We start from the raw sequence: 22,818 nt of genomic DNA, 5'->3' as shown, positions 1-22,818 counted from the left end.
TGGTAAACTGAATGCCGCGCCTCATTATTGTCTGCATTATTACTATTTTGTGGTCATTCCAATGAATGTCGTCCATTAAATACATGGATATCCACTGCTGCCGGAGCAGAACTCTAGTTTTCTAGCTGTTCTCCTCTCTCGCTAACAGAAAGGGCCGTCTATGATGTTTGTCACGGATCCCTTCTCCGTGGTGTCACTTATCGTCACGTGCCTATTCTCACACGTGACTTGGGTTGTGCCTGCAAGGGTAAATCTATCTCCCCACTCTCAGTCCAGCATTCAACCTCTGTCCTATGCTGTAATGGGAGCATAAATCACACACCGACCCAGGCCACACACCCGCTCATACGCGCTGCCACCACTCACCGAATACACGTGCGATGAGTCCCAGAAATAATAATACTAATAAAAATATGTCTATCACTCATAAGGCTCACACACCTTAGGCTATCTTAGGCTATGGATTCTTTTAGAACATTCAAGGTTCAACTTGTTAAAGTTTTATACTTTAATAACAAAAGGTTCAATGCTTACAATAAGAAAAAGGTATAAAAATATGATAATAAAAAGACATACAACTTATGCAAAACAGTGTCAAAATAAACAGGAGAAAACTTACAGAAATTATCTAACCAGTAGTTGCTTTCTGCTCCCTGAGGTAAGGAAGAATGTAGGTTGGATCACATCAGCTTCTCTGGCTGCCCCCATCATGTGAACACAATTCTCTGTCTGCAGCCTAAATTTATAACTTTGGTCTGAGGTCAGGTTTCTAGACCGGCTCTTCTGGCCAATATCATAATTGCTGCCTGTTTAATTGGGCCACGGCCGCGCCTCCAATGAATATATTATTTTCTCTTGTGGAAAGGTTCTCAGGGATAGATTCCCTCAGACCGCAATTAGCGTCTCCCCTCCAAGACCTAGAAGGTGCCAAATGTTGCTTTTCTTCTCGGCCCTAGCTAGACCCCCTGGTGAGAGATGGAGACAGAATTTCTTCTAGTCCCAAGGAAGTACCTATTAACACCTAGGTGCGACTTGCCTTCAGGACAGATGTTACATTATCACTAGTCACACATATAACCCTAGACATATGTCCCTACACACATATAGATATATAGATACTGTATATATATATATTTCACCACAATGTTCATATATGCTTCAATGAAATGTGGAGGAGAAGCTACTGCCTTACTTATTCAGTCCCAATTGAACTCCAAAGCCCAGCAATGTACAGTGGGGCAAAAAAGTATTTAGTCAGTCAGCAATAGTGCAAGTTCCACCACTTAAAAAGATGAGAGGCGTCTGTAATTTACATCATAGGTAGACCTCAACTATGGGAGACAAACTGAGAAAAAAAAATCCAGAAAATCACATTGTCTGTTTTTTTAACATTTTATTTGCATATTATGGTGGAAAATAAGTATTTGGTCAAAAACAAAATTTCATCTCAATACTTTGTAATATATCCTTTGTTGGCAATGACAGAGGTCAAACGTTTTCTGTAAGTCTTCACAAGGTTGCCACACACTGTTGTTGGTATGTTGGCCCATTCCTCCATGCAGATCTCCTCTAGAGCAGTGATGTTTTTGGCTTTTCGCTTGGCAACACGGACTTTCAACTCCCTCCAAAGGTTTTCTATAGGGTTGAGATCTGGAGACTGGCTAGGCCACTCCAGGACCTTGAAATGCTTCTTACAAAGCCACTCTTTCGTTGCCCTGGCAGTGTGCTTTGAATCATTGTCATGTTGAAAGACCCAGCCACGTTTCATCTTCAATGCCCTTGCTGATGGAAGGAGGTTTGCACTCAAAATCTCACGATACATGGCCCCATTCATTCTTTCATGTACCCGGATCAGTCGTCCTGGCCCCTTTGCAGAGAAACAGCCCCAAAGCATGATGTTTCCACCACCATGCTTTACAGTAGGTATGGTGTTTGATGGATGCAACTCAGTATTCTTTTTCCTCCAAACACGACAAGTTGTGTTTCTACCAAATAGTTCCAGTTTGGTTTCATCAGACCATAGGACATTCTCCCAAAACTCCTCTGGATCATCCAAATGCTCTCTAGCAAACTTCAGACGGGCCCGGACATGTACTGGCTTAAGCAGTGGGACACGTCTGGCACTGCAGGATCTGAGTCCATGGTGGCATAGTGTGTTACTTATGGTAGGCCTTGTTACATTGGTCCCAGCTCTCTGCAGTTCATTCACTAGGTCCCCCCGCGTGGTTCTGGGATTTTTGCTCACCGCTCTTGTGATCATTCTGACCCCACGGGGTGGGAGCCCCAGATCGAGGGAGATTATCGGTGGTCTTGTATGTCTTCCATTTTCTAATTATTGCTCCCACTGTTGATTTCTTCACTCCAAGCTGGTTGGCTATTGCAGATTCAGTCTTCCCAGCCTGGTGCAGGGCTACAATTTTGTTTCTGGTGTCCTTTGACAGCTCTTTGGTCTTCACCATAGTGGAGTTTGGAGTCAGACTGTTTGAGGGTGTGCACAGGTGTCTTTTTATACTGATAACAAGTTTAAACAGGTGCCATTACTACAGGTAATGAGTGGAGGAAAGAGGAGACTCTTAAAGAAGAAGTTACAGGTCTGTGAGAGCCAGAAATCTTGATTGTTTGTTTCTGACCAAATACTTATTTTCCACCATAATATGCAAAAAAAATGATAAAAAAACAGACAATGTGATTTTCTGGATTTTTTTTCTCAGTTTGTCTCCCATAGTTGAGGTCTACCTATGATGTAAATTACAGACGCCTCTCATCTTTTTAAGTGGTGGAACTTGCACTATTGCTGACTGACTAAATACTTTTTTGCCCCACTGTATCTGAACTGACATTATAACATACGCAGACATATTCTGTCCCCACATCCCACCTCTAGATTTTTTGACCTCACATCCTACATCCATAAAATATGGAGTCGCTCCTCTGCAGATATAACGGCCCCGCTCTTCTGGCAAGAAGTTCTACAAGATTTTTGAGGCCTCTGTGGGATTTTTTACCCCTTTATTCATGGAGAACAGAGAAGGGTCTTCCCCAAACTGTTCCCACAAAGCTGAAGCTACAATTGTCCACAATGTCTTGATTGATTTGAAGATTTGATGAAGATTTCTCATCACCGAAACTGAGGGTCCGAGGCCGGCCCCTCAAAACATCCCATAGCATTATTATTTTAGTATACAGAGATTTAAGGAGAAATTGTCCGAGGCGTTCGCTAAGATAATAATAATAATAACCTCGTCTGACTCGCTGTCCGCTATGAAAGGGTTAATCTCCAGGTTCAGATAAGCGTCAGTCTTAGGTGACACAGCGAGACGTTGTTCAAAGTACAGACGCCTCATACAGGAGGACGACACAGGATCGCTGACGACACAGGATCGCTGCCGCTCCAGGGGAGGCATTCAGATTCTGGAAGCCATGTTCCTGGCAGACCACCGCCATGGTAGGTAGACGTCTGTATATAGCAGGAAGGTGACGGAGAGTAATGTGTGAGGTGGATGTGGAGAATGGCCGAATAGGATGAGGGTAGTAAACCTCCAAAGATCTTACACCAGGCAAGTCTGTCCATTGGGGGTGACCGCTGCCATCTACCACACTGACCGCTAGAACAGACTGTCTGCAGCGCTTTACGTGCGCAGTGCTACTGTCAATGACTGAGAAATATATTCCTGTCTGTTATATTCTCCTAACGCCTCATTCAGATGTTTTTGTTTTTTTCCAAAGGAGAAAAAAGCGGATGTTTTTTCATCAGTCTGCATCCGATTTTCAGTCTTTCTGATCCTTGTTAATTTCTACGAGCTTTATTTTTATAATAAATAAAAATTCCCGTATTCTTCTACTCATTTAAAGGAAAGAAAACAGCACTTAAATGACATGTAGAAGGCACTCGTGTGCTATTATTTCATGCAACCGTTGATTTGATCCGTGACGGAGACATCTGCAGACATTGGGGGTCGCAATAAATCTCTGACTTCAGAACCGCCTCATAGACCATCATGTGTACATGTTCTATCTGGGAGCAGCGGGCGTTCTGCTACCACGGGCCGGGCATTGCCCACCTGTCTTGGGCCGTTGGGTCATATTGGGAGTTGTAGCTTCCAGACAATACAACAGGTTGGAAATCTCTGCCATAGACGCAATGTTCATTGTTATAAACCCTATGTTTCATTATTATTATTATTATTATTATTATTATAGTGCCATTTATTCCATGGCGCTTTACATGTGAGGAGGAGTATACATAATAAAAACAGGTACAATAATCATGAACAATACAAGTCGCAACTGGTCCAGGAGGAGAGAGGACCCTGCCCGCGAGGGCTCACAATCTACAAGGGATGGGTGAGGATACAGGAGGAGAGAGGACCCTGCCCGCGAGGGCTCACAATCTACAAGGGATGGGTGAGGATACAGGAGGAGAGAGGACCCTGCCCGCGAGGGCTCACAATCTACAAGGGATGGGTGAGGATACAGGAGGAGAGAGGACCCTGCCCGCGAGGGCTCACAATCTACAAGGGATGGGTGAGGATACAGTAGGCGAGGGCAGAGCTGGCCGTGCAGCGGTTTGAACAGTGCCTGATATACCCTACTGATTGTATTGGGGTCCGTCATGGTCGCCTTCATTTTGCTGCAAATTCTGCTATATTTTCTCCAGAATCTGCGATGGAGGCTCAGCTATAATCCGAGTTTCGCGTCTTTTGTTCTATCGGATCAGTACCTGACTTGTCTGATAGTCGGTGACTGATACTTATTGGTTCCCGTATGAACTCCAGATCTCGGCAGGAAGGTTAGAAGTTATGGCTCCAGATTTGTGCAACCGTACGGCAAAACAGCCCTATACCCTAATTCCCATTAACCCTTCATCATATGTATAGATCGCTGGCAGGTGATGTGTAACGCAAGGTGCTGTACATATTTGGCGCTTACATGGCGCGGGCTCAGGAGCCGATCCTGCACCATCTGTAACATACAGACTGATCCATTCGCCCAAACATTGAGCAAAAGTAGTAAAATAGTGATGAGCGAGCGCGCTCGGATAAGGTGTTATCTGTGCATGCTCGTGTTCACATTGGGTATTTTCATCGTGCTCAACAAAAATGCTTGAGTCACCGCCGCTCCATGTTTGGCGGTTGTTTGACTACCGTCACACATGAAGGAATTGCCTGTTTGTTAGGCTATCCTTGCATGTGTTGTGGCTGTCAAACAATTACGAGACATGAAGCCGCAGCATTTTTTTTTAGACCACCCCAAAAATACCCGATTAGGACACGCGCATGCTCAGATAACACCTTACCCAAGCACGCTGGCTCATCACTATAGTAAAACCAGTGCCCCAAGAGTCATTTTTGCATTTGCACCTTTTTTTTTTCTTTACAGAACTCTATTTTTTCTTACTTTTATTACTGTGGGTCGGGTTGTATTTTTTTAAGGGCATTATTTAAAAAAACACGACCAATTATCATCCACTTTGGGTTCGATGTTTTTTTTTTTCTCGTTCATGCAATTTGCACAAAAAATTAAAATTCTCTTTTGTCCCAATTTATTATTGTATTTGTGCCTTTTTTGTCTACTTCTTGGTGTTTTTTTATTTGCCTCTAATTCTTCAGTTTATTTCCTTTTTTTAGTTAATCTTATAGATGTTGTTTTTTTTTTCATCTTTGCCATTGAGGTTTCCAGATGAATCATCAATGGCTTCATCTTTAAAAAAAAAAAAAAAGTGTAAAAGATTTTGTGCAAATGAGCGTTAGTTTGACGCCGGTGAGATTTCATGTACATTTCTTTGTTTTTTTAAATAAAGTTTGGGACGTTTTAGAGATGTTTTTTACTAAAAAGAAAAAAATATAAAGGCCCGTGCTAATCCTTTTTAAAGTTCCTTTTCTTTTTTCTCTCGTGTTTGTTGCCATTTTTTTGGCGCCAAGTTTTGTCAAAACGGCAAATGGGATTCATCAAATTTGCACAAAGTATAAAGAAAAATATATACTTGGCAAAATGTGTGCAAAAAGTACTAAATAAACTGCGGGAGGACGGGGACGAGGGACTAAATCCGCACAAAAAGATTTTCGACTTTTTAAAAGGACGAACGTGAGAAATCAGTCAAAAACATCTGGAAACAACAGACTCCGCTCAAAATCAGCGAACTTAATAAATAAGATGCGAAAACGCATAAACTAGGCCTTAGGCTGCGTTCACATTTGCGTTGTTGTGTGTTGCGTCGGCGACGCAACGCATGCAAAAACGCATTGTTTTGTGACGCATGCGTCCATTTTTGGCTTGATTTTGGACGCAAAAAAAATGCAACTTGCTGCGTCCTCTGCGCCTTGACGCTTGCGCCAAAAATGACGCATGCGTCACAAAACGCAAGACAACGCATGTCCATGCGCCCGCATGTTAAATATAGGGGCGCATGACGCATGCGTCGCCGCGGCTGCGCCCGACGCAACGCTAATGTGAACGTAGCCTTAAAAGGCGCAAATCAAATTAAAAAATAAGGCGCAAATGAAAAACACCAAAAACAACACAAAAATGGAGCAAAATGCATGGAAAGAGATGACAAAAGAAAAAAAAAATGACACCATTAACCCTTTGTGGGCGACTTTTCTACATCAAGGTTATTAGCTGCGAACTTTTCTGTGTTTTTCCACCTAAACTGAGGCACAAAAACACCAGAAATTCCATCCGAGCTGCACTGCGCATGCGTGTTAGCACAGGGCGGAAGGAGAACGGCTCGTACGACAGTGCCGTAAATGGCTGTAAGCGCGCATGCGCGGGACTAAGACTCCCGATGTTCCTGCTCTTTGGTTTGCTATTACGCATGCGCGGACTGTGTTGTCAGGGGTGACGTGTCCCGGTGACAGCCTGGCAGGAAGTGGCGGAGCTCGTACCCGGGAGTCGTGAAGATGCTGAAGAAGTTCGATAAGAAGGACGAGGAGTCCGGTGAGAGGCCGGGACGGGGGCAGGACGGGGACTGAGGCGTCATGACGGCCTTGTATCGGGCATGGAGGGAGTGAGGGCTGGGGAACCACATGTCCCAGCGTGCTTTGTGCTAGTCCTGCGGGGCATGCTGGGACATGTAGTGCACTTTCTGGGTTCTCTGTAGTTTCCTCTTATTTCTAGGTGTCCCCCATGGTGGAGATGTCGGGGCGTGCGCTGCTCTGCTCATTTGGGGTCTCTGCGCTCAGACCCCTGCCATCTACGCGTTATCACCAGGGATCATTTATTTTTAGAGTATCCCTTTAATATTCTCTTAAAGATGCTAGTCGCTGTCCATGACAAGGGGTGGTCCTCCCCCCACACTTTATTACATGTCATAAGATAACAGTCTGCACGGCATTAAAGGGGTCCTGGGGCGTCGCTCACTTCTGCACCGCTGCCAGTGGCGCTACGACCCCACACAAGTCCAGAAACGCCTGCACAATCGGCAGAAACCGAGGTTTGTGAGGTGTCGGATGATCCCTTTAAGAGTGCACATTAACCGCCATTGACTTATTGGGGGTCCGTCGGCTTCTGCAGAGATGTCAGGAAGATGGCAGCGCACGTGACGTAGTCACAGTCATATCATACAGGCGATAAAGGGACAGCCTCGAGGAGTGATCCGGGCGCCCCGAGGAGTCAGCCGGTCCCTCTTGATCCCAGTTGTGGATCCACTGGACCAAATATTCAGAAAACAACTTTATACGATGACAGAATTATTTATTTTCTTCTTTAAAAGAATCTTAGTCATTTTGAAACCATCTAGTTCCCCCGGCTCCTGGCTTTTTGTACAGTCACTGCTCTTACAGTAAAGAACCAGCTCCTGGGGTCGGCTGCTCCACAGGTTAATAGTCCTTATGGTACAGAAGCCTCTCTGGTGTTTTTAGGTTTTTTTTCATGAAACCGCTTTTGACCATACTTTTAGTATGAGCCATTTATGATGATGTTCTTCCTCTAGTACATTTATGATGAAGGCTCCGTTCACATAGGGCCCGATTCATCAAGGCTGGTGTTCAGATGGGCTGGAGTCAGACGTACTGATAAAGACTCTCTGTGTCATCCTCCGACAAGTGAATGGAGCCGGAACGCAGTGCGGATGGAGCCGGAGCGCAGTGCGGATGGATCCGGAGCGCAGTGCGGATGGATCCGGAGCGCAGTGCGGATGGATCCGGAGCGCAGTGCGGATGGATCCGGAGCGCAGTGCGGATGGATCCGGAGCGCAGTGCGGATGGAGCCGGAGCGCAGTGCGGATGGATCCGGAGCGCAGTGCGGATGGATCCGGAGCGCAGTGCGGATGGAGCCGGAGCGCAGTGTGAATAGAGCCTTACAGGCAGCTTGTGGGAGCGTCCTTGCTCCTGGGCCACTTTCATTATACCAGTGTGTTGTAGTGTTTGTATTATAGTCACATCCTAATTTCTTTTTTTCCTTTTGACACTAATACTTGGACCTGTGGCGATTTATGTTTGACTTGTACCCAGTGCACAGAAGTCGGCGGTTTTGTTCCTCTATGTATGGGCACCATAAGTCTTTCGCTATTCCAGGATCTAAGAGGTTAACTGCAGACGCTGTTCGCGTTATTTAGTTTATCTCCAGTTGGACTAAGTGATTATTTCTGTTTCTGGGATTTCAGGTGGCAGCTCCAATCCTTTCCAGCACTTGGAGAAAAGTGCCGTTCTCCAGGAGGTGAGTCTTGTGTCTGCCTCCTGGGTGAGATGATGATGGTGGGAGAGAAGTCTTACAATCCGTGGGACGCAGTCACACAGTACGGCTGCAGACATATGGGCGGAAATTTAGCTGCAATATTTTGTCAATTTTTGCTGCAGGTTTTACCTCGACCTTTACACTTTACAATGCAGAAAGTGAAATGTGCAGCTCGCATCATGTCCATGGCTAAATCCGCAATGGTGCTTAATGCTACGTCTGTGCCCTGGGAGGGTTACATCTGCCACTTTATAACAGATTTGGCCACATTTGTCTTATTGTCTTTTTTTTTTTTTTTTATTAAATTCTAGGCTCGTTTGTTTAATGAGACTCCCATCAATCCCCGAAAATGTGCTCACATCCTGACCAAGGTCCTGTATCTGATAAACCAGGTATGTCTCCTGCATCCTAGACACCTGGAAATGTGGTGGGTGGCATCTTCAGGAAAATGTACCCGTCCACACACAGTGTGCGTCCTTGCACCGAGAATGTGCACACGCGCTCTCTGGGGGATGGGTTGTGTCTGCGCACACTTTCTCTCTAGGGGATGGGTTGTGACTGCACACGCGCTCTCTGGGGGATGGGTTGTGACTGCACACGCGCTCTCTGGGGGATGGGTTGTGTCTGCGCACACTTGCTCTCTGGGGGATGGGTTGTGACTGCACACGCGCTCTCTAGGGGATGGGTTGTGACTGCACACGCGCTCTGGGGGATGGGTTGTGACTGCACACGTGCTCTCAGGGGGATGGGTTGTGTCTGCGCACACTTTCTCTCTGGGGGATGGGTTGTGACTGCACACGCGCTCTCTGGGGGATGGGTTGTGTCTGCGCACACTTTCTCTCTGGGGGATGGGTTGTGACTGCACACGCGCTCTCTGGGGGATGGGTTGTGACTGCACACGCGCTCTCTAGGGGATGGGTTGTGACTGCACACTTGCTCTCTGGGGGATGGGTTGTGACTGCACACGTGCTCTCAGGGGGATGGGTTGTGTCTGCGCACACTTTCTCTCTGGGGGATGGGTTGTGACTGCACACGCGCTCTCAGGGGGATGGGTTGTGACTGCACACGCGCTCTCAGGGGAATGGGTTGTGACTGCACACACGCGCTCTCAGGGGGATGGGTTGTGACTGCACACACGCTCTCAGGGGGATGGGTTGTGTCTGCACACACGCGCTCTCTAGGGGATGGGTTGTGACTGCACACGCGCTCTCAGGGGGATGGGTTGTGACTGCACACGTGCTCTCTGGGGGATGGGTTGTGACTGCACACGTGCTCTCTGGGGGATGGGTTGTGACTGCACACACGCTCTCTGGGGATGGGTTGTGACTGCACACGCGCTCTCTGGTGGGGGATGGGTTGTGACTGCACACGCGCTCTCGGGATGGGTTGTGACTGCACACGCGCTCTCTGGTGGGGGATGGGTTGTGACTGCACACGTGCTCTTTGGGGGATGGGTTGTGACTGCACACGTGCTCTCTGGGGGATGGGTTGTGACTGCACACGTGCTCTCTGGGGGATGGGTTGTGACTGCACACGTGCTCTCTGGGGGATGGGTTGTGACTGCACACACGCTCTCTGGGGATGGGTTGTGACTGCACACGCGCTCTCTGGTGGGGGATGGGTTGTGACTGCACACGCGCTCTCTGGGGGATGGGTTGTGACTGCACACGTGCTCTCTAGGGGATGGGTTGTGACTGCACACGTGCTCTCTGGGGGATGGGTTGTGACTGCACACGCTCTCAGGGGGTTGGGTTGTGACTGCGCACGCGCTCTCAGGGGGTTGGGTTGTGACTGCGCACGCTCTCTCAGGGGGATGGGTTGTGACTGCGCACGCGCTCTCTGGTGGGGGATGGGTTGAGACTGCACACATGTTCTCAGGGTGCTGGGTTGAGACTGCGCACACACGCTCTCTCGGGAGGGGGGGGGGCCTGGGTTGAGACTGCACACGCGCTCTCGGGGGGTTGGGCTAAGATTGCGCACACATGCTCTCGTGGGGGGGGGGGCTGGGTTGAGACTGAACACATGTTCTCAGGGGGCTGGGTTGAGACTCTGCACACGCGCTCTCGGGGGGTCTGGGTGGAGACTGTGCTCACTCTGGGAAGTTGGCAGAATCAGGGGAAGACCTTCCACATGCAAAGTTAGGTGGGTATTACAGTGCACTACACTCTCAGCCTCGCCAAGGGTGCACTAAAGCCTCCTTATTTGCATGCACATTAGTACTTTTCTCAGGCAATGTATGACTGACAGGTACAGTGCTAAGATTATTATTTTTTTTTTTATTAGGGGCTTTCTCCCCATATATTTTATTTTGGTGGGGCAGACTCCCTTTAGGGTGGATTCCGCCCTTCTTTTGCCTTCTCCTCACTGAGCTGTGTTCCCGTCCCTTCTATATACCGTACTTACATTGATCTTTTCTCTTCCCCGCAGGGGGAGCACATGGGAGCCACAGAAGCTACAGAAGCTTTTTTTGCCATGACCAAATTGTTCCAGTCAAACGATGTGAGTGATTCCTGCCACTTACAGAAACCTTGTAATTGTGCTCAGGTCCTGTCTCAGGGCGGATTGTAGATTCAGCTCCAGGGTTGCAATGAAGCGTTTTCTGTTTTTCTCCAACTTATAATTTCCTGATACGTATCGATGCTTACGCAGGTTTTTGTCTGTGATGTACAGTGGGGCAAAAAAGTATTTAGTCAGACAGCAATAGTGCAAGTTCCACCACTTAAAAAGATGAGAGGCGTCTGTAATTTACATCATAGGTAGACCTCAACTATGGGAGACAAACTGAGAAAAAAAAATCCAGAAAATCACATTGTCTGTTTTTTTAACAATTTATTTGCATATTATGGTGGAAAATAAGTATTTGGTCAGAAACAAACAATCAAGATTTCTGGCTCTCACAGACCTGTAACTTCTTCTTTAAGAGTCTCCTCTTTCCTCCACTCATTACCTGTAGTAATGGCACCTGTTTAAACTTGTTATCAGTATAAAAAGACACCTGTGCACACCCTCAAACAGTCTGACTCCAAACTCCACTATGGTGAAGACCAAAGAGCTGTCAAAGGACACCAGAAACAAAATTGTAGCCCTGCACCAGGCTGGGAAGACTGAATCTGCAATAGCCAACCAGCTTGGAGTGAAGAAATCAACAGTGGGAGCAATAATTAGAAAATGGAAGACATACAAGACCACTGATAATCTCCCTCGATCTGGGGCTCCATGCAAAATCCCACCCCGTGGGGTCAGAATGATCACAAGAACGGTGAGCAAAAATCCCAGAACCACGCGGGGGGACCTAGTGAATGAACTGCAGAGAGCTGGGACCAATGTAACAAGGCCTACCATAAGTAACACACTACGCCACCATGGACTCAGATCCTGCAGTGCCAGACGTGTCCCACTGCTTAAGCCAGTACATGTCCGGGCCCGTCTGAAGTTTGCTAGAGAGCATTTGGATGATCCAGAGGAGTTTTGGGAGAATGTCCTATGGTCTGATGAAACCAAACTGGAACTGTTTGGTAGAAACACAACTTGTCATGTTTGGAGGAAAAAGAATACTGAGCTGCATCCATCAAACACCATACCTACTGTAAAGCATGGTGGTGGAAACATCATGCTTTGGGGCTGTTTCTCTGCAAAGGGGCCAGGACGACTGATCCGGGTACATGAAAGAATGAATGGGGCCATGTATCGTGAGATTTTGAGTGCAAACCTCCTTCCATCAGCAAGGGCATTGAAGATGAAACGTGGCTGGGTCTTTCAACATGACAATGATCCAAAGCACACCGCCAGGGCAACGAAGGAGTGGCTTCGTAAGAAGCATTTCAAGGTCCTGGAGTGGCCTAGCCAGTCTCCAGATCTCAACCCTATAGAAAACCTTTGGAGGGAGTTGAAAGTCTGTGTTGCCAAGCGAAAAGCCAAAAACATCACTGCTCTAGAGGAGATCTGCATGGAGGAATGGGCCAACATACCAACAACAGTGTGTGGCAACCTTGTGAAGACTTACAAAAAACGTTTGACCTCTGTCATTGCCAACAAAGGATATATTACAAAGTATTGAGATGAAATTTTGTTTCTGACCAAATACTTACTTTCCACCATAATATGCAAATAAATTGTTAAAAAAACAGACAATGTGATTTTCTGGATTTTTTTTTCTCAGTTTGTCTCCCATAGTTGAGGTCTACCTATGATGTAAATTACAGACGCCTCTCATCTTTTTAAGTGGTGGAACTTGCACTATTGCTGACTGACTAAATACTTTTTTGCCTCACTGTATTTATCCACAAAATAAATGAGAAAGTTTTATGACTTTTGTTTTGGGATATTAGTACAATCCTAATACATTTGATCCTGTTTTCCTCACCCAGCCGACCCTGCGCAGGATGTGCTACCTCACCATAAAGGAGATGGCGAGTATCTCTGAGGATGTGATCATCGTCACCAGCAGGTAAGATGCGCCATCTATTACGTTTAGACTATTAGTTATAAGTGACACACATGCAATTCAGTATAATTTATGGCGGAGATTATAGGTTGATATTTGGCTTGCAGTTTAACCAAAGACATGACCGGGAAGGATGACAGCTACAGGGGTCCCGCCGTGAGAGCCTTGTGTAAAATCACAGATGTAAGTCATGTTTCCTGCTGGTTGGCTGTTACCTTCCTTTTCCCCAGTTTCCCGTTGTCACGCCGCTATGCCTTTATTTTATCAGAGCACCATGCTGCAGGCCATTGAACGCTACATGAAACAGGCCATCGTGGATAAAGTGCCAAGCGTGTCCAGCTCCGCTCTGGTCTCCTCCCTGGTAAGTCATGCGGCAGTTTTACCTGTGAAATCTCAACGAAAAGTAGAGATCGTGCAAAGGAGTAATTAGAAGACCACAGTGGCTGCAATGGTTTTCTGCCGCAGTGTGTGAACACAGCCTTTATATCTAAGCAGATGTATAATGGAGGTTATTTTCCTTGGTGTTTAACCCCCTCAGCACTTGCTGAAGACCAGTTTTGACGTAGTGAAGCGTTGGGTGAATGAAGCGCAGGAAGCAGCGTCCAGTGATAACATCATGGTGCAGGTGAGCTTTGTATAAATCCCCCTCTGGTCGCAGAACACGTCACATTGGGAATAATCGCCTCCCGTCTTTCTGATCCTCAGTACCACGCTCTGGGATTGCTGTACCACGTCCGTAAGAACGATCGTCTCTCCGTCAACAAGATGCTGAGTAAGTTCATGCGTCACGGCCTGAAGTCTCCATTCGCATACTGTATGATGATTCGGGTGGCCAGCAAACTCCTGGAGGAGGAAGATGGAAAGTAAGTGGCTCAGTGATTAGGTGATCCCTGTATATTGTGCGTGAGGATGGGTAATAACTTTATGCTTCTTTCCAGCCGGGACAGTCCGCTGTTTGATTTCATCGAGAGCTGCCTACGAAACAAGCATGAGATGGTGGTTTATGAAGCTGCTTCTGCCATTGTTAACCTGCCCTCCTGCACTGCCAAAGAGCTGGCACCCGCTGTGTCTGGTGAGTAGGATCAGTAGCGCTATAGCCTGGTTAACCCCTTCCCGGCGTGTGACATTCATGAGCTGAGCTGCTGCTGGTTGTGTTATGCAGCCAGCAACTGCTTCTAATGATCAGGGTTAGCTCCGATCGCTGCTGTTTAACAACCTAAATGCTGTTGCTAATCTCTTACTGCGGCATTTAAGTGCTGAATTTGCATAACGCCACCTTAGCGGTGCCCATTGCACCCTGCAACCCCACCATTCCCAACATGATCCATTTGATTTGATACTGCGTAGTCCATAAAAGTCCTATCTATAAAAATCTGAAATAATTTAACACATACGGGAAACTCCGTAAACAGGACAAAATAAATAAAACCGCAGAACTGCTGGTTGTTTTACTCCTCCTAAAAAATTGCACTCACAAACAATCAAGACATATGCATGCGTACCAATAAAAGCTACAGGTCAGCACGCAGAGCACAAACTGTAGTACAACTCCATCGATGGGAAAATAGAAGGTACACAACTGATAAAATGGAAACAAACATTTTTGGTGACAACTCTTTTATTTTCACCATTTCACCTCATTTTTCAGTATATTTTATAGTGTCAGTCAAAACCAACTTGTTCTGCAAAAAAAGCCAAAATACGATCCAAACTTCAAAAAATAAAAAAGTTATGGTTCTTGTAAGGAAAAAAACGAGCGCTTCTCCATGAGATTAATATTCTGGGCATGTTGTAATGTTTTTCTGGTTTCGATGACGTACTAGTCAGTAGATAATTTAACTTTCTCCTTCGCCTCATTGGGGGACACAGACCATGGGTGTATACTGCGCAGTCAGACGACTTTTAAATCTTAAATTTCTTCCATTTTTATCGCAGCCGTGGCTTGTGCACAACGTTTACCGATTTGGTTCTGTTTTTGTTTTTCTTCTTAGTTTTGCAGCTGTTTTGCAGTTCTCCAAAAGCCGCCCTTCGTTACGCTGCGGTCAGGACACTTAATAAGGTGCGGAGCTGTTATCTGGTGTCATGGAATAGATCCAGTAATAACAACCTCAGTGCATATTAATATAGAACTGTGATGATTGATTATTGCTTTATCTGGACGGTTACAGGTCGCCATGAAACACCCGTCAGCCGTCACTGCCTGCAACTTGGACTTAGAGAATCTGGTGACCGACTCCAACCGCAGCATTGCCACCTTGGCCATCACCACGCTGCTGAAGACTGGCAGCGAGAGCAGCATCGACCGACTCATGAAACAGATCTCATCTTTCATGTCTGAAATCTCAGACGAGTTCAAGGTGTGATTCTAAATCCTCTATGAGATGGCTGGGCTGGTCAGAAGCATTAAGTACCCATCCCCCACCGATCACAAGAAGGGAGGACATTGATCTGCAAAAGTATAATTGTACAGATTCTCTCCAGAAATTCTATTCACATTGCATGTGTCTTGTGGCCCCAGAGCATAATAAATGTAGGGTAAAAGGCAAATGCTTTTTTTTTTTTTTTTTTTAAATCGAAGGCAACTTCAAGTTGTCACTAGAGGAGCCTCAAGATCGCTGGCATAAGACTGAGAAGCAACAGCTCCAGCTTATAGCGGAGCAATGTGTGTTAGTAGCTGTACATGTTTATTGAAGTCTAATATCCCATATTTTGTTTTCTAGGTGGTGGTGGTACAAGCGATCAATGCTCTGTGTCACAAGTATCCCCGTAAGCATGCCGTCATGATGAACTTCCTATTCACCATGCTCAGGGAAGAGGTAAAATCAATTATGAAGTTGAAAGAGATGGCAATTAATTGGTCCGTATTTAAGTAATTTTAATATTTCCTTTGAACACAGGGCGGATTTGACTACAAAAGAGCCATTGTCGACTGTATCATCAGCATCATTGAGGAGAATCCAGAAAGCAAAGAGACCGGACTGTCCCATCTGTGCGAGTTCATAGAGGACTGCGAGTTCACCGTTCTGGCCACTCGCATCCTCCACCTCCTGGGACAGGAAGGTCCCAGAACCAGCAGTCCGTCCAAATATATCCGCTTCATCTACAACAGAGTTATACTGGAGAACGAGGAGGTTCGAGCAGGTGAGGAACGCACGGGGTCTCGGGTTTATACAGAAGTCCTGACCTTTTCATTCTGATTCTGCTATCCATTCTGTTTGGTAGGTGCTGTCAGTGCTTTGGCCAAATTTGGTGCTCAAAATGAAGACGTGTTGCCCAGCATTTTGGTGTTGTTGAGAAGGTATGTAAATCGATGTATTGTTTCTGCATGTCAGTAACTTTCTCAGTCTTAGGCCGTGGTCACGCTTGTGTGTGCAATGCGTGTCTTTCGCATCAACACCCGGCACTGCCGCTGGCACTCGGGACCGGAGCGTGCATCTGCATGTATTTCTATACAGCCGCACGCTTCGGTACTGAGTGCCGGCGGCAGTGCCCGGATATTGATACGCGAGTTTCTCGCATTGCACTCGGAAGTGTGACCACGGCCCTTAAAAGGAAACTTTTCATCTGTAAAATGAATTTATGCGGTAAAAAAAAACAATCGGCGCCACTCTGGTCACATATGGTACTGCAGCCCAGCCTCGTTTACTGCAGTGGGGCTTGAGCTGCAATACCAGACACAACCAGGAACAGGAGTTGCATTTTTTTGCAGTTTTCACCTATGAGGTGAATGAAGTAAGGAATCTTTTTTTAGTTTCTTACCTATTATTATTATATTTTTGTCTTTTACAGATGTGTAATGGATGACGACAATGAAGTGAGAGATCGAGCTACATTCTATCTGAACATTTTGGAGCAAAGGCAAAAGGTTCTGAATTCTTCCTACATCCTTAACGGTGCGTTCATTGATTTCCTGTAAATGTTTTCCATTACTGGCAACTCCAGACAGGACGGCTACATGGCGTAATTCTTTTCTGATCGCAGGATTAACGGTGTCCGTCCCTGGATTGGAGCGGGCGTTACATCAGTACACGCTGGATCCTTCCGAAAAGCCGTTCGACCTGAAGGCCGTGCCATTGGCCACCACACCCATAGCGGAACAGAGAGCAGGTCGGTCATCCTGTCGTTAGAAAACGCACAGCACTGCGATTACTGACATTATCGAGCAGCCCCATCCTTCTTCCCCAATGCAGTCCTGCTCGTGTGTTATTGATAGCTACATTAAAAGGCTACATTGGACTTTGTCTGATGTAGAAGCTGAAGACTAGACATTGATCGGACATATCGAATATTTATATAGATGAATACTCTCATAAAAACATAAACTAATGTTTCTGCGTGTTCAGGCATAAATTCTACATTCATTTGATTTGTGCACTGACTAGTACGGTCTATTGTTTAACAGAAAATGCACCGGCCACAGCAGTAAGGCAGCCGGAAAAAGTGGTATCTACCAGGCAGGACATATTCCAAGGTAAGTTACCCCTTATAGTAAATTCCACCACAAACCCGGATATTTGTGGGATTTGCAAGGCACATACTCTCTTGCAAATCCGATACAATGGTAATGCATTTTTTTTGTTAACTTTTGTTCAGAGCAACTTGCTGCTGTTCCTGAATTTAAGAGCCTCGGCGCTCTATTCAAGTCGTCTCCTGAACCCGTGGCCCTTACCGAATCCGAGACAGAATACGTCGTCCGATGCACGAAGCACACGTTCGCCAATCACATAGTGTTCCAGGTGAGATTCCTGCGGTGGCTGCTGTGCCCACGATATCGAGCCTGACGTCCACTTTTTACTGATCTCTTTTCTCTTTCATAGTTCGATTGCACCAATACACTGAACGATCAGATCCTGGAGAACGTCACTGTACAGATGGAGCCCATAGAGGGATATGAAGTCATCTGCTGTGTGCCGGCAAAGTCTCTGTCGTACAACCAGCCCGGGACCTGCTACACGCTGCTCTCTATCCCTGAGGAAGATCTCTCTGCCTGTAAGGACTGGGGGCCAACTAACAATCATATAATAATATTATTATTATTGTCTGCACTTCACCATCAGACTCCAATTTTAAACTTTTTCAATTCCTTTTTATTTGGTCCTTCTCTTCTAGATTCATGCACATTCAGCTGCATGTTGAAGTTTACTGTTAAGGACTGTGATCCTAACACTGGTGAAGCTGATGAAGAGGGTTACGACGATGAGTACGTGGTAAGTAGGTGGTTTCACCCAACTTTTCATCCTTGCTGTCTGGGGGTAGGAGCCAAATGACAGCAGTGGCATGAAGGATGACTGCCAATAGGGAGGAGAAGAGCTATTTAATGGGGATAGTTGTCTCTAACTACTGGATTTTTCTGACTAGAAGACACACGTTTTTTCCCCCACATTAGGGGGGAAATGGAAGGTCCATCTTATAGTCTGAATGTAGCTTATCTGGTGGTTGCGGCAGTGGTGCAGCAGGATCACAGGAGGCAGGGTCTCCTCAAGACACCGGTGGCGGTAGAAGCAGTGCGATGCTGTCAGCAGTGAGTCAAAGTGGAATGTATTGCTTTCCCAGCTGTCAATTTCCTGAAGCCGTGGGCTGCTGACGTTTGCGCCCATGGCTTCAGGATGATGGCCACCAGAGGCGGTGTTTGTTCGGATTGATATCTTGGCCGGGCTGAAATCCCAGTCTGCGTGTGCGCAGCCTCTGGCGGCCATCTTCCTGAAGCCGCGGGTTTCAGGGAAATTGCTGCCAGAGGTGTCGCTTGCGCCATCTTGCCCGGGCCTCCAGCGGCCCACGGAAATGGAAAATGGCATCGGGAAAGCAGTGCACTCCTCCCTGCCCCACCGCTGACATCGGGCCTGCAGCATTACATCGCTAGGACACCCACTTCTCCCACTTGGGGCCCGCAGCATTGCCACACTTCTTCTGTGACCCTCCCCCCTTCCCGCTCCACTGCCATCCACCAGGTAAGATACCTTAAATTCGAACCATAAGATGGATACTCTTAGGAAAAAAAATAGATTTTTATAAGATTATATATATATATATATAATTCATCCCTAAAATGTTACATACGTCTGATGGTCTGGTGCGTCTCATAGTCTTAAAAAAAAAAAAAACAGTACTTTTCCTGACGATCAGTCTCGCTGATACGTAGAGTCGGGCGAAATTTAGTAGTTTCTGTTCCTTTTCTGCAGCTGGAGGACGTGGAGGTAACCGTGGTGGATCACATACAGAAAGTTCTGAAGCCGAACTTTGGTGCTGCTTGGGACGAGGTGGGAGATGAATATGAAAAAGAAGAGACTTTCAACCTTTCCACCATCAAAACTCTGGAAGGTAAAACCTCTATGTGCAACTGATACAGTAGAAGGCTGAATAGTCGGAAATCGGCGGCCAATGTATATTGTATTTTATCTATATTATTCGGTTTCCATCATTTATCTTGTGGCTAAAACTGACTGACTGAGATGTCGTTTTATCCACAGATGCGGTTGGAAATGTAATAAAGTTCCTGGGAATGCAGCCATGTGAGAGGTCTGATAAAGTGCCCGAGAACAAAAATGCTCACACCCTCTACCTGGCAGGTAAGTGTCCCCTCTGAACTGGGTCCAAATGGTGAAGTATATATAACAATAACATGGTACTGATCTGTATATGTATATATCAGTCAGTATTAAGCCAGCAAGAAATGTCTTTAGCTGAAATGTGCAGAATAGTGAGTGCAGCTCTGAGGTATAATACAGGATGTAACTCAGGATCAGTAATGTATGTACACAGTGACTGCACCAGCAGAATAGTGAGTGCAGCTCTGGGGTATAATACAGGAGGTAACTCAGGATCAGTAATGTAATGTATGTACACAGTGACTGCACCAGCAGAATAGTGAGTGCAGCTCTGGAGTATAATACAGGATGTAACTCAGGATCAGTATTGTAATGTGTGTACACAGTGACTGCACCAGCAGAATAGTGAGTGCAGCTCTGGGGTATAGTACAGGAGGTGACTCAGGATCAGTAACGTAATATATGTACACAGTGACTGCACCAGCAGAATAGTGAGTGCAGCTCTGGGGTATAATACAGGATGTAACTCAGGATCAGTAATGTAATGTATGTACACAGTGACTGCACCAGCAGAATAGTGAGTGCAGCTCTGGGGTATAATACAGGATGTAACTCAGGATCAGTAATGTAATGTATGTACACAGTGACTCCACCAGCAGAATAGTGAGTGCAGCTCTGGGGTATAATACAGGGTGTAACTCAGGATCAGTAGTGTAATGTATGTACACAGTGACTGCACCAGCAGAATAGTGAGTGCAGCTCTGAAGTATAATACAGGATGTAACTCAGGATCAGTAATGTAATGTATGTACACAGTGACTGCACCAGCAGAATAGTGAGTGCAGCTCTGGGGTATAATACAGGATGTAACTCAGGATCAGGAATGTATGTACAAAGTGACTGCACCAGCAGAATAGTGAGTGCAGCTCTGGAGTATAATACAGGAGGTAAAAGTACCTTCACACTGAGCAACTTGAACGAGAACGACAACGACCCGTGACGTTGCAGCGTCCTGGATAGCGATCTCGTTGTGTTTGACACGCAGCAGCGATCAGGATCCTGCTGTGACATCGCTGGTCGTAGCTGAAAGTCCAGAACTTTATTTGGTCGTCAGGTCGGCGTGATTCGTCATGTTTGACAGCAAAAGCAACGATGCCAGCAATGTTTTTTCACAGAGCTAACAACCAGCGGGAACGATAAGTACGTCACTGGATCGCTCCTGCATCGTTCTGGAGTTGCTGTGTTTGACATCTCTACAGCGACCTAAACAGCGACGCTCCAGCGATCTAGTTTAGGTCGGATCGTTGTCTATATTGCTGGAGCGTCGCTAAATGTGACTGTAACTTTACTAAGGATCAGTAATGTAATGTGTATACACAGTGACTGCACCAGCAGAATAGTGAGTGCAGCTCTGGGGTATAATACAGGATGTAACTCAGGATCAGTAATGTATGTACACACTGACTGCACCAGCAGAATAGTGAGTGCAGCTCTGGGGTATAATACAGGAGGTAACTCAGGATCAGTAATGTAATGTATGTACACAGTGACTGCACCAGCAGAATAGTGAGTGCAGCTCTGGGGTATAATACAGGATGTAACTCAGGATCAGTAATGTAATGTATATACACAGTGACTGCACCAGCAGAATAGTGAGTGCAGCTCTGGAATATAATACAGGATGTAACTCTGGATCAGTAATGTAATTTATGTACACACTGACTGCACCAGCAGAATAGTGAGTGCAGCTCTGGGGTATAATACAGGAGGTAACTCAGGATCAGTAATGTAATGTATGTACACAGTGACTGCACCAGCAGAATAGTGAGTTCAGCTCCGGAGTATAATACCAGATCAATACCCAATAAGTAGTATAATGTATTTACAAGTTGTCACAACTTATTGTACTATGGGTACGGACAGGTTCTCCATTGCTTTGAGTCTTTCTGATTCTTTTACAGGTGTATTTCGGGGTGGCCATGACATCTTGGTACGGGCAAAGTTGGTCCTGACAGACACGGTGACTATGCAGGTTACAGCCCGGAGTAAGGAGGAGTATCCAGTTGATGCCATCATGGCTTCCGTTGGTTAAGGGTAGCGACTTTTTTATGCTGCAGACAGAATTGGCGTTACATTGTACAGTCCATTAACCCTTCTCTGCCACGTGGGTGCCTTGAACATATGGGAACACTACGGCATAATATATTTCAGTCCTCCTGGCTTTACACTGCTCAGTCCTCCCGCTGGGGATCTGCAGGTCACTAGTGATTTACCACAATTATAAGAAGGGGGGGGGGGGGTTTGGGAAGAAGGAAGCCTGTGTATTATGAGTTGGGCAGGCCAAGGGTTAAACATTAGGAATCCTGTAATTATCGGTTCTGCTTTTGTAACAAGCGAAAACATGACGACCTTTATCCTTGCTGATAAATTATTGTCTCGGTATTGATTTCCTCGCCCTTCTCAGTCCGGACATTATACATAAGCGTCCTCTTCCTATTTGTTGAGACCTACTTTCAATAAATGTCGCCCCAGCGTTACTTTATTCTGCTTTCACCATTTGCCTGGGTCTGGATATTTGCAGTCAGCGACCAAAACCTGGCTGCAGAAGGAGCGCAAAACGCGTGTAGAAGATTATTTGTGACGTTCCTAATCTCAAAGGTTGCGGCATACTTCTTCTTTTACAATCAGCCCAGTATTCGTATGTTTTATTGACGCCATAAGGAATATCCTGGGGAATACAGATTGCGCTCGCATATCGCTACATATAGCATGCACTCTTATATGTCTTTAAAGTGGTATTCCACCTGTAAATAAAATAAGAGAAAGGCTAGGGATCTTTTACGGGGTTGTGTGACCACCAATCCTAGAGATGGTGCGGTACTGAGTGTGTACGGCCACCACTCCTATAGACGGTGACTGGTGCAGTACTATAGACTGTAACTGGAGCGGTCGGGAGAGTGTACGACCACCACTCCTAGAGACTGGAGCGGTACAGAGAGTGTACAACCACCACTCCTAGAGACGGTGACTGGTGCGTTACTGAGCATGTGCGACCACCACTCCTATAGACGGTGGTTGAAGCAGTGGTCGTACATGCTCAATACCGAAACCGTGGACAGTGGGGGTCCTAGTGTTCAGACTCTCAGTGATCATACT

The 22,818-nt window shown here is 46.2% G+C and overlaps 1 protein-coding gene across 2 annotated transcripts; it reads left to right on the top strand.

Moving 5' to 3' along the window:
• The first annotated feature begins 3,332 nt into the window (after positions 1 to 3,332).
• Positions 3,333 to 22,204, top strand: COPG1 (COPI coat complex subunit gamma 1). 2 transcript variants are annotated; one of them, XM_069736323.1, is made up of 24 exons: positions 3,333 to 3,445; positions 8,603 to 8,655; positions 8,985 to 9,065; positions 11,101 to 11,172; positions 13,041 to 13,120; positions 13,225 to 13,300; positions 13,386 to 13,478; positions 13,656 to 13,742; positions 13,823 to 13,980; positions 14,056 to 14,189; positions 15,109 to 15,176; positions 15,286 to 15,474; positions 15,838 to 15,933; positions 16,015 to 16,258; positions 16,340 to 16,415; positions 16,907 to 17,010; positions 17,099 to 17,224; positions 17,520 to 17,588; positions 17,711 to 17,853; positions 17,935 to 18,106; positions 18,227 to 18,324; positions 19,297 to 19,435; positions 19,585 to 19,683; positions 21,624 to 22,204. In XM_069736323.1, exons 1-24 carry the CDS (start codon positions 3,421 to 3,423, stop codon positions 21,752 to 21,754), a joined length of 2,613 nt encoding a protein of 870 aa, XP_069592424.1. In that variant the 5' UTR covers positions 3,333 to 3,420; the 3' UTR covers positions 21,755 to 22,204. The 2 variants fall into 2 exon arrangements, with proteins under 2 accessions (XP_069592424.1, XP_069592423.1); XM_069736322.1 differs by lacking the exon at positions 3,333 to 3,445 and adding an exon at positions 6,802 to 6,936.
• Positions 22,205 to 22,818: the final 614 nt, after the last annotated feature.

This window comes from Ranitomeya imitator, chromosome 8, assembly GCF_032444005.1.
Source record: "Ranitomeya imitator isolate aRanImi1 chromosome 8, aRanImi1.pri, whole genome shotgun sequence".
NCBI lineage: Eukaryota > Metazoa > Chordata > Amphibia > Anura > Dendrobatidae > Ranitomeya > Ranitomeya imitator.
The sequence above is the reverse complement of the archived record's forward strand: the minus strand, read 5'-3'. Positions and strand labels throughout refer to the sequence as shown.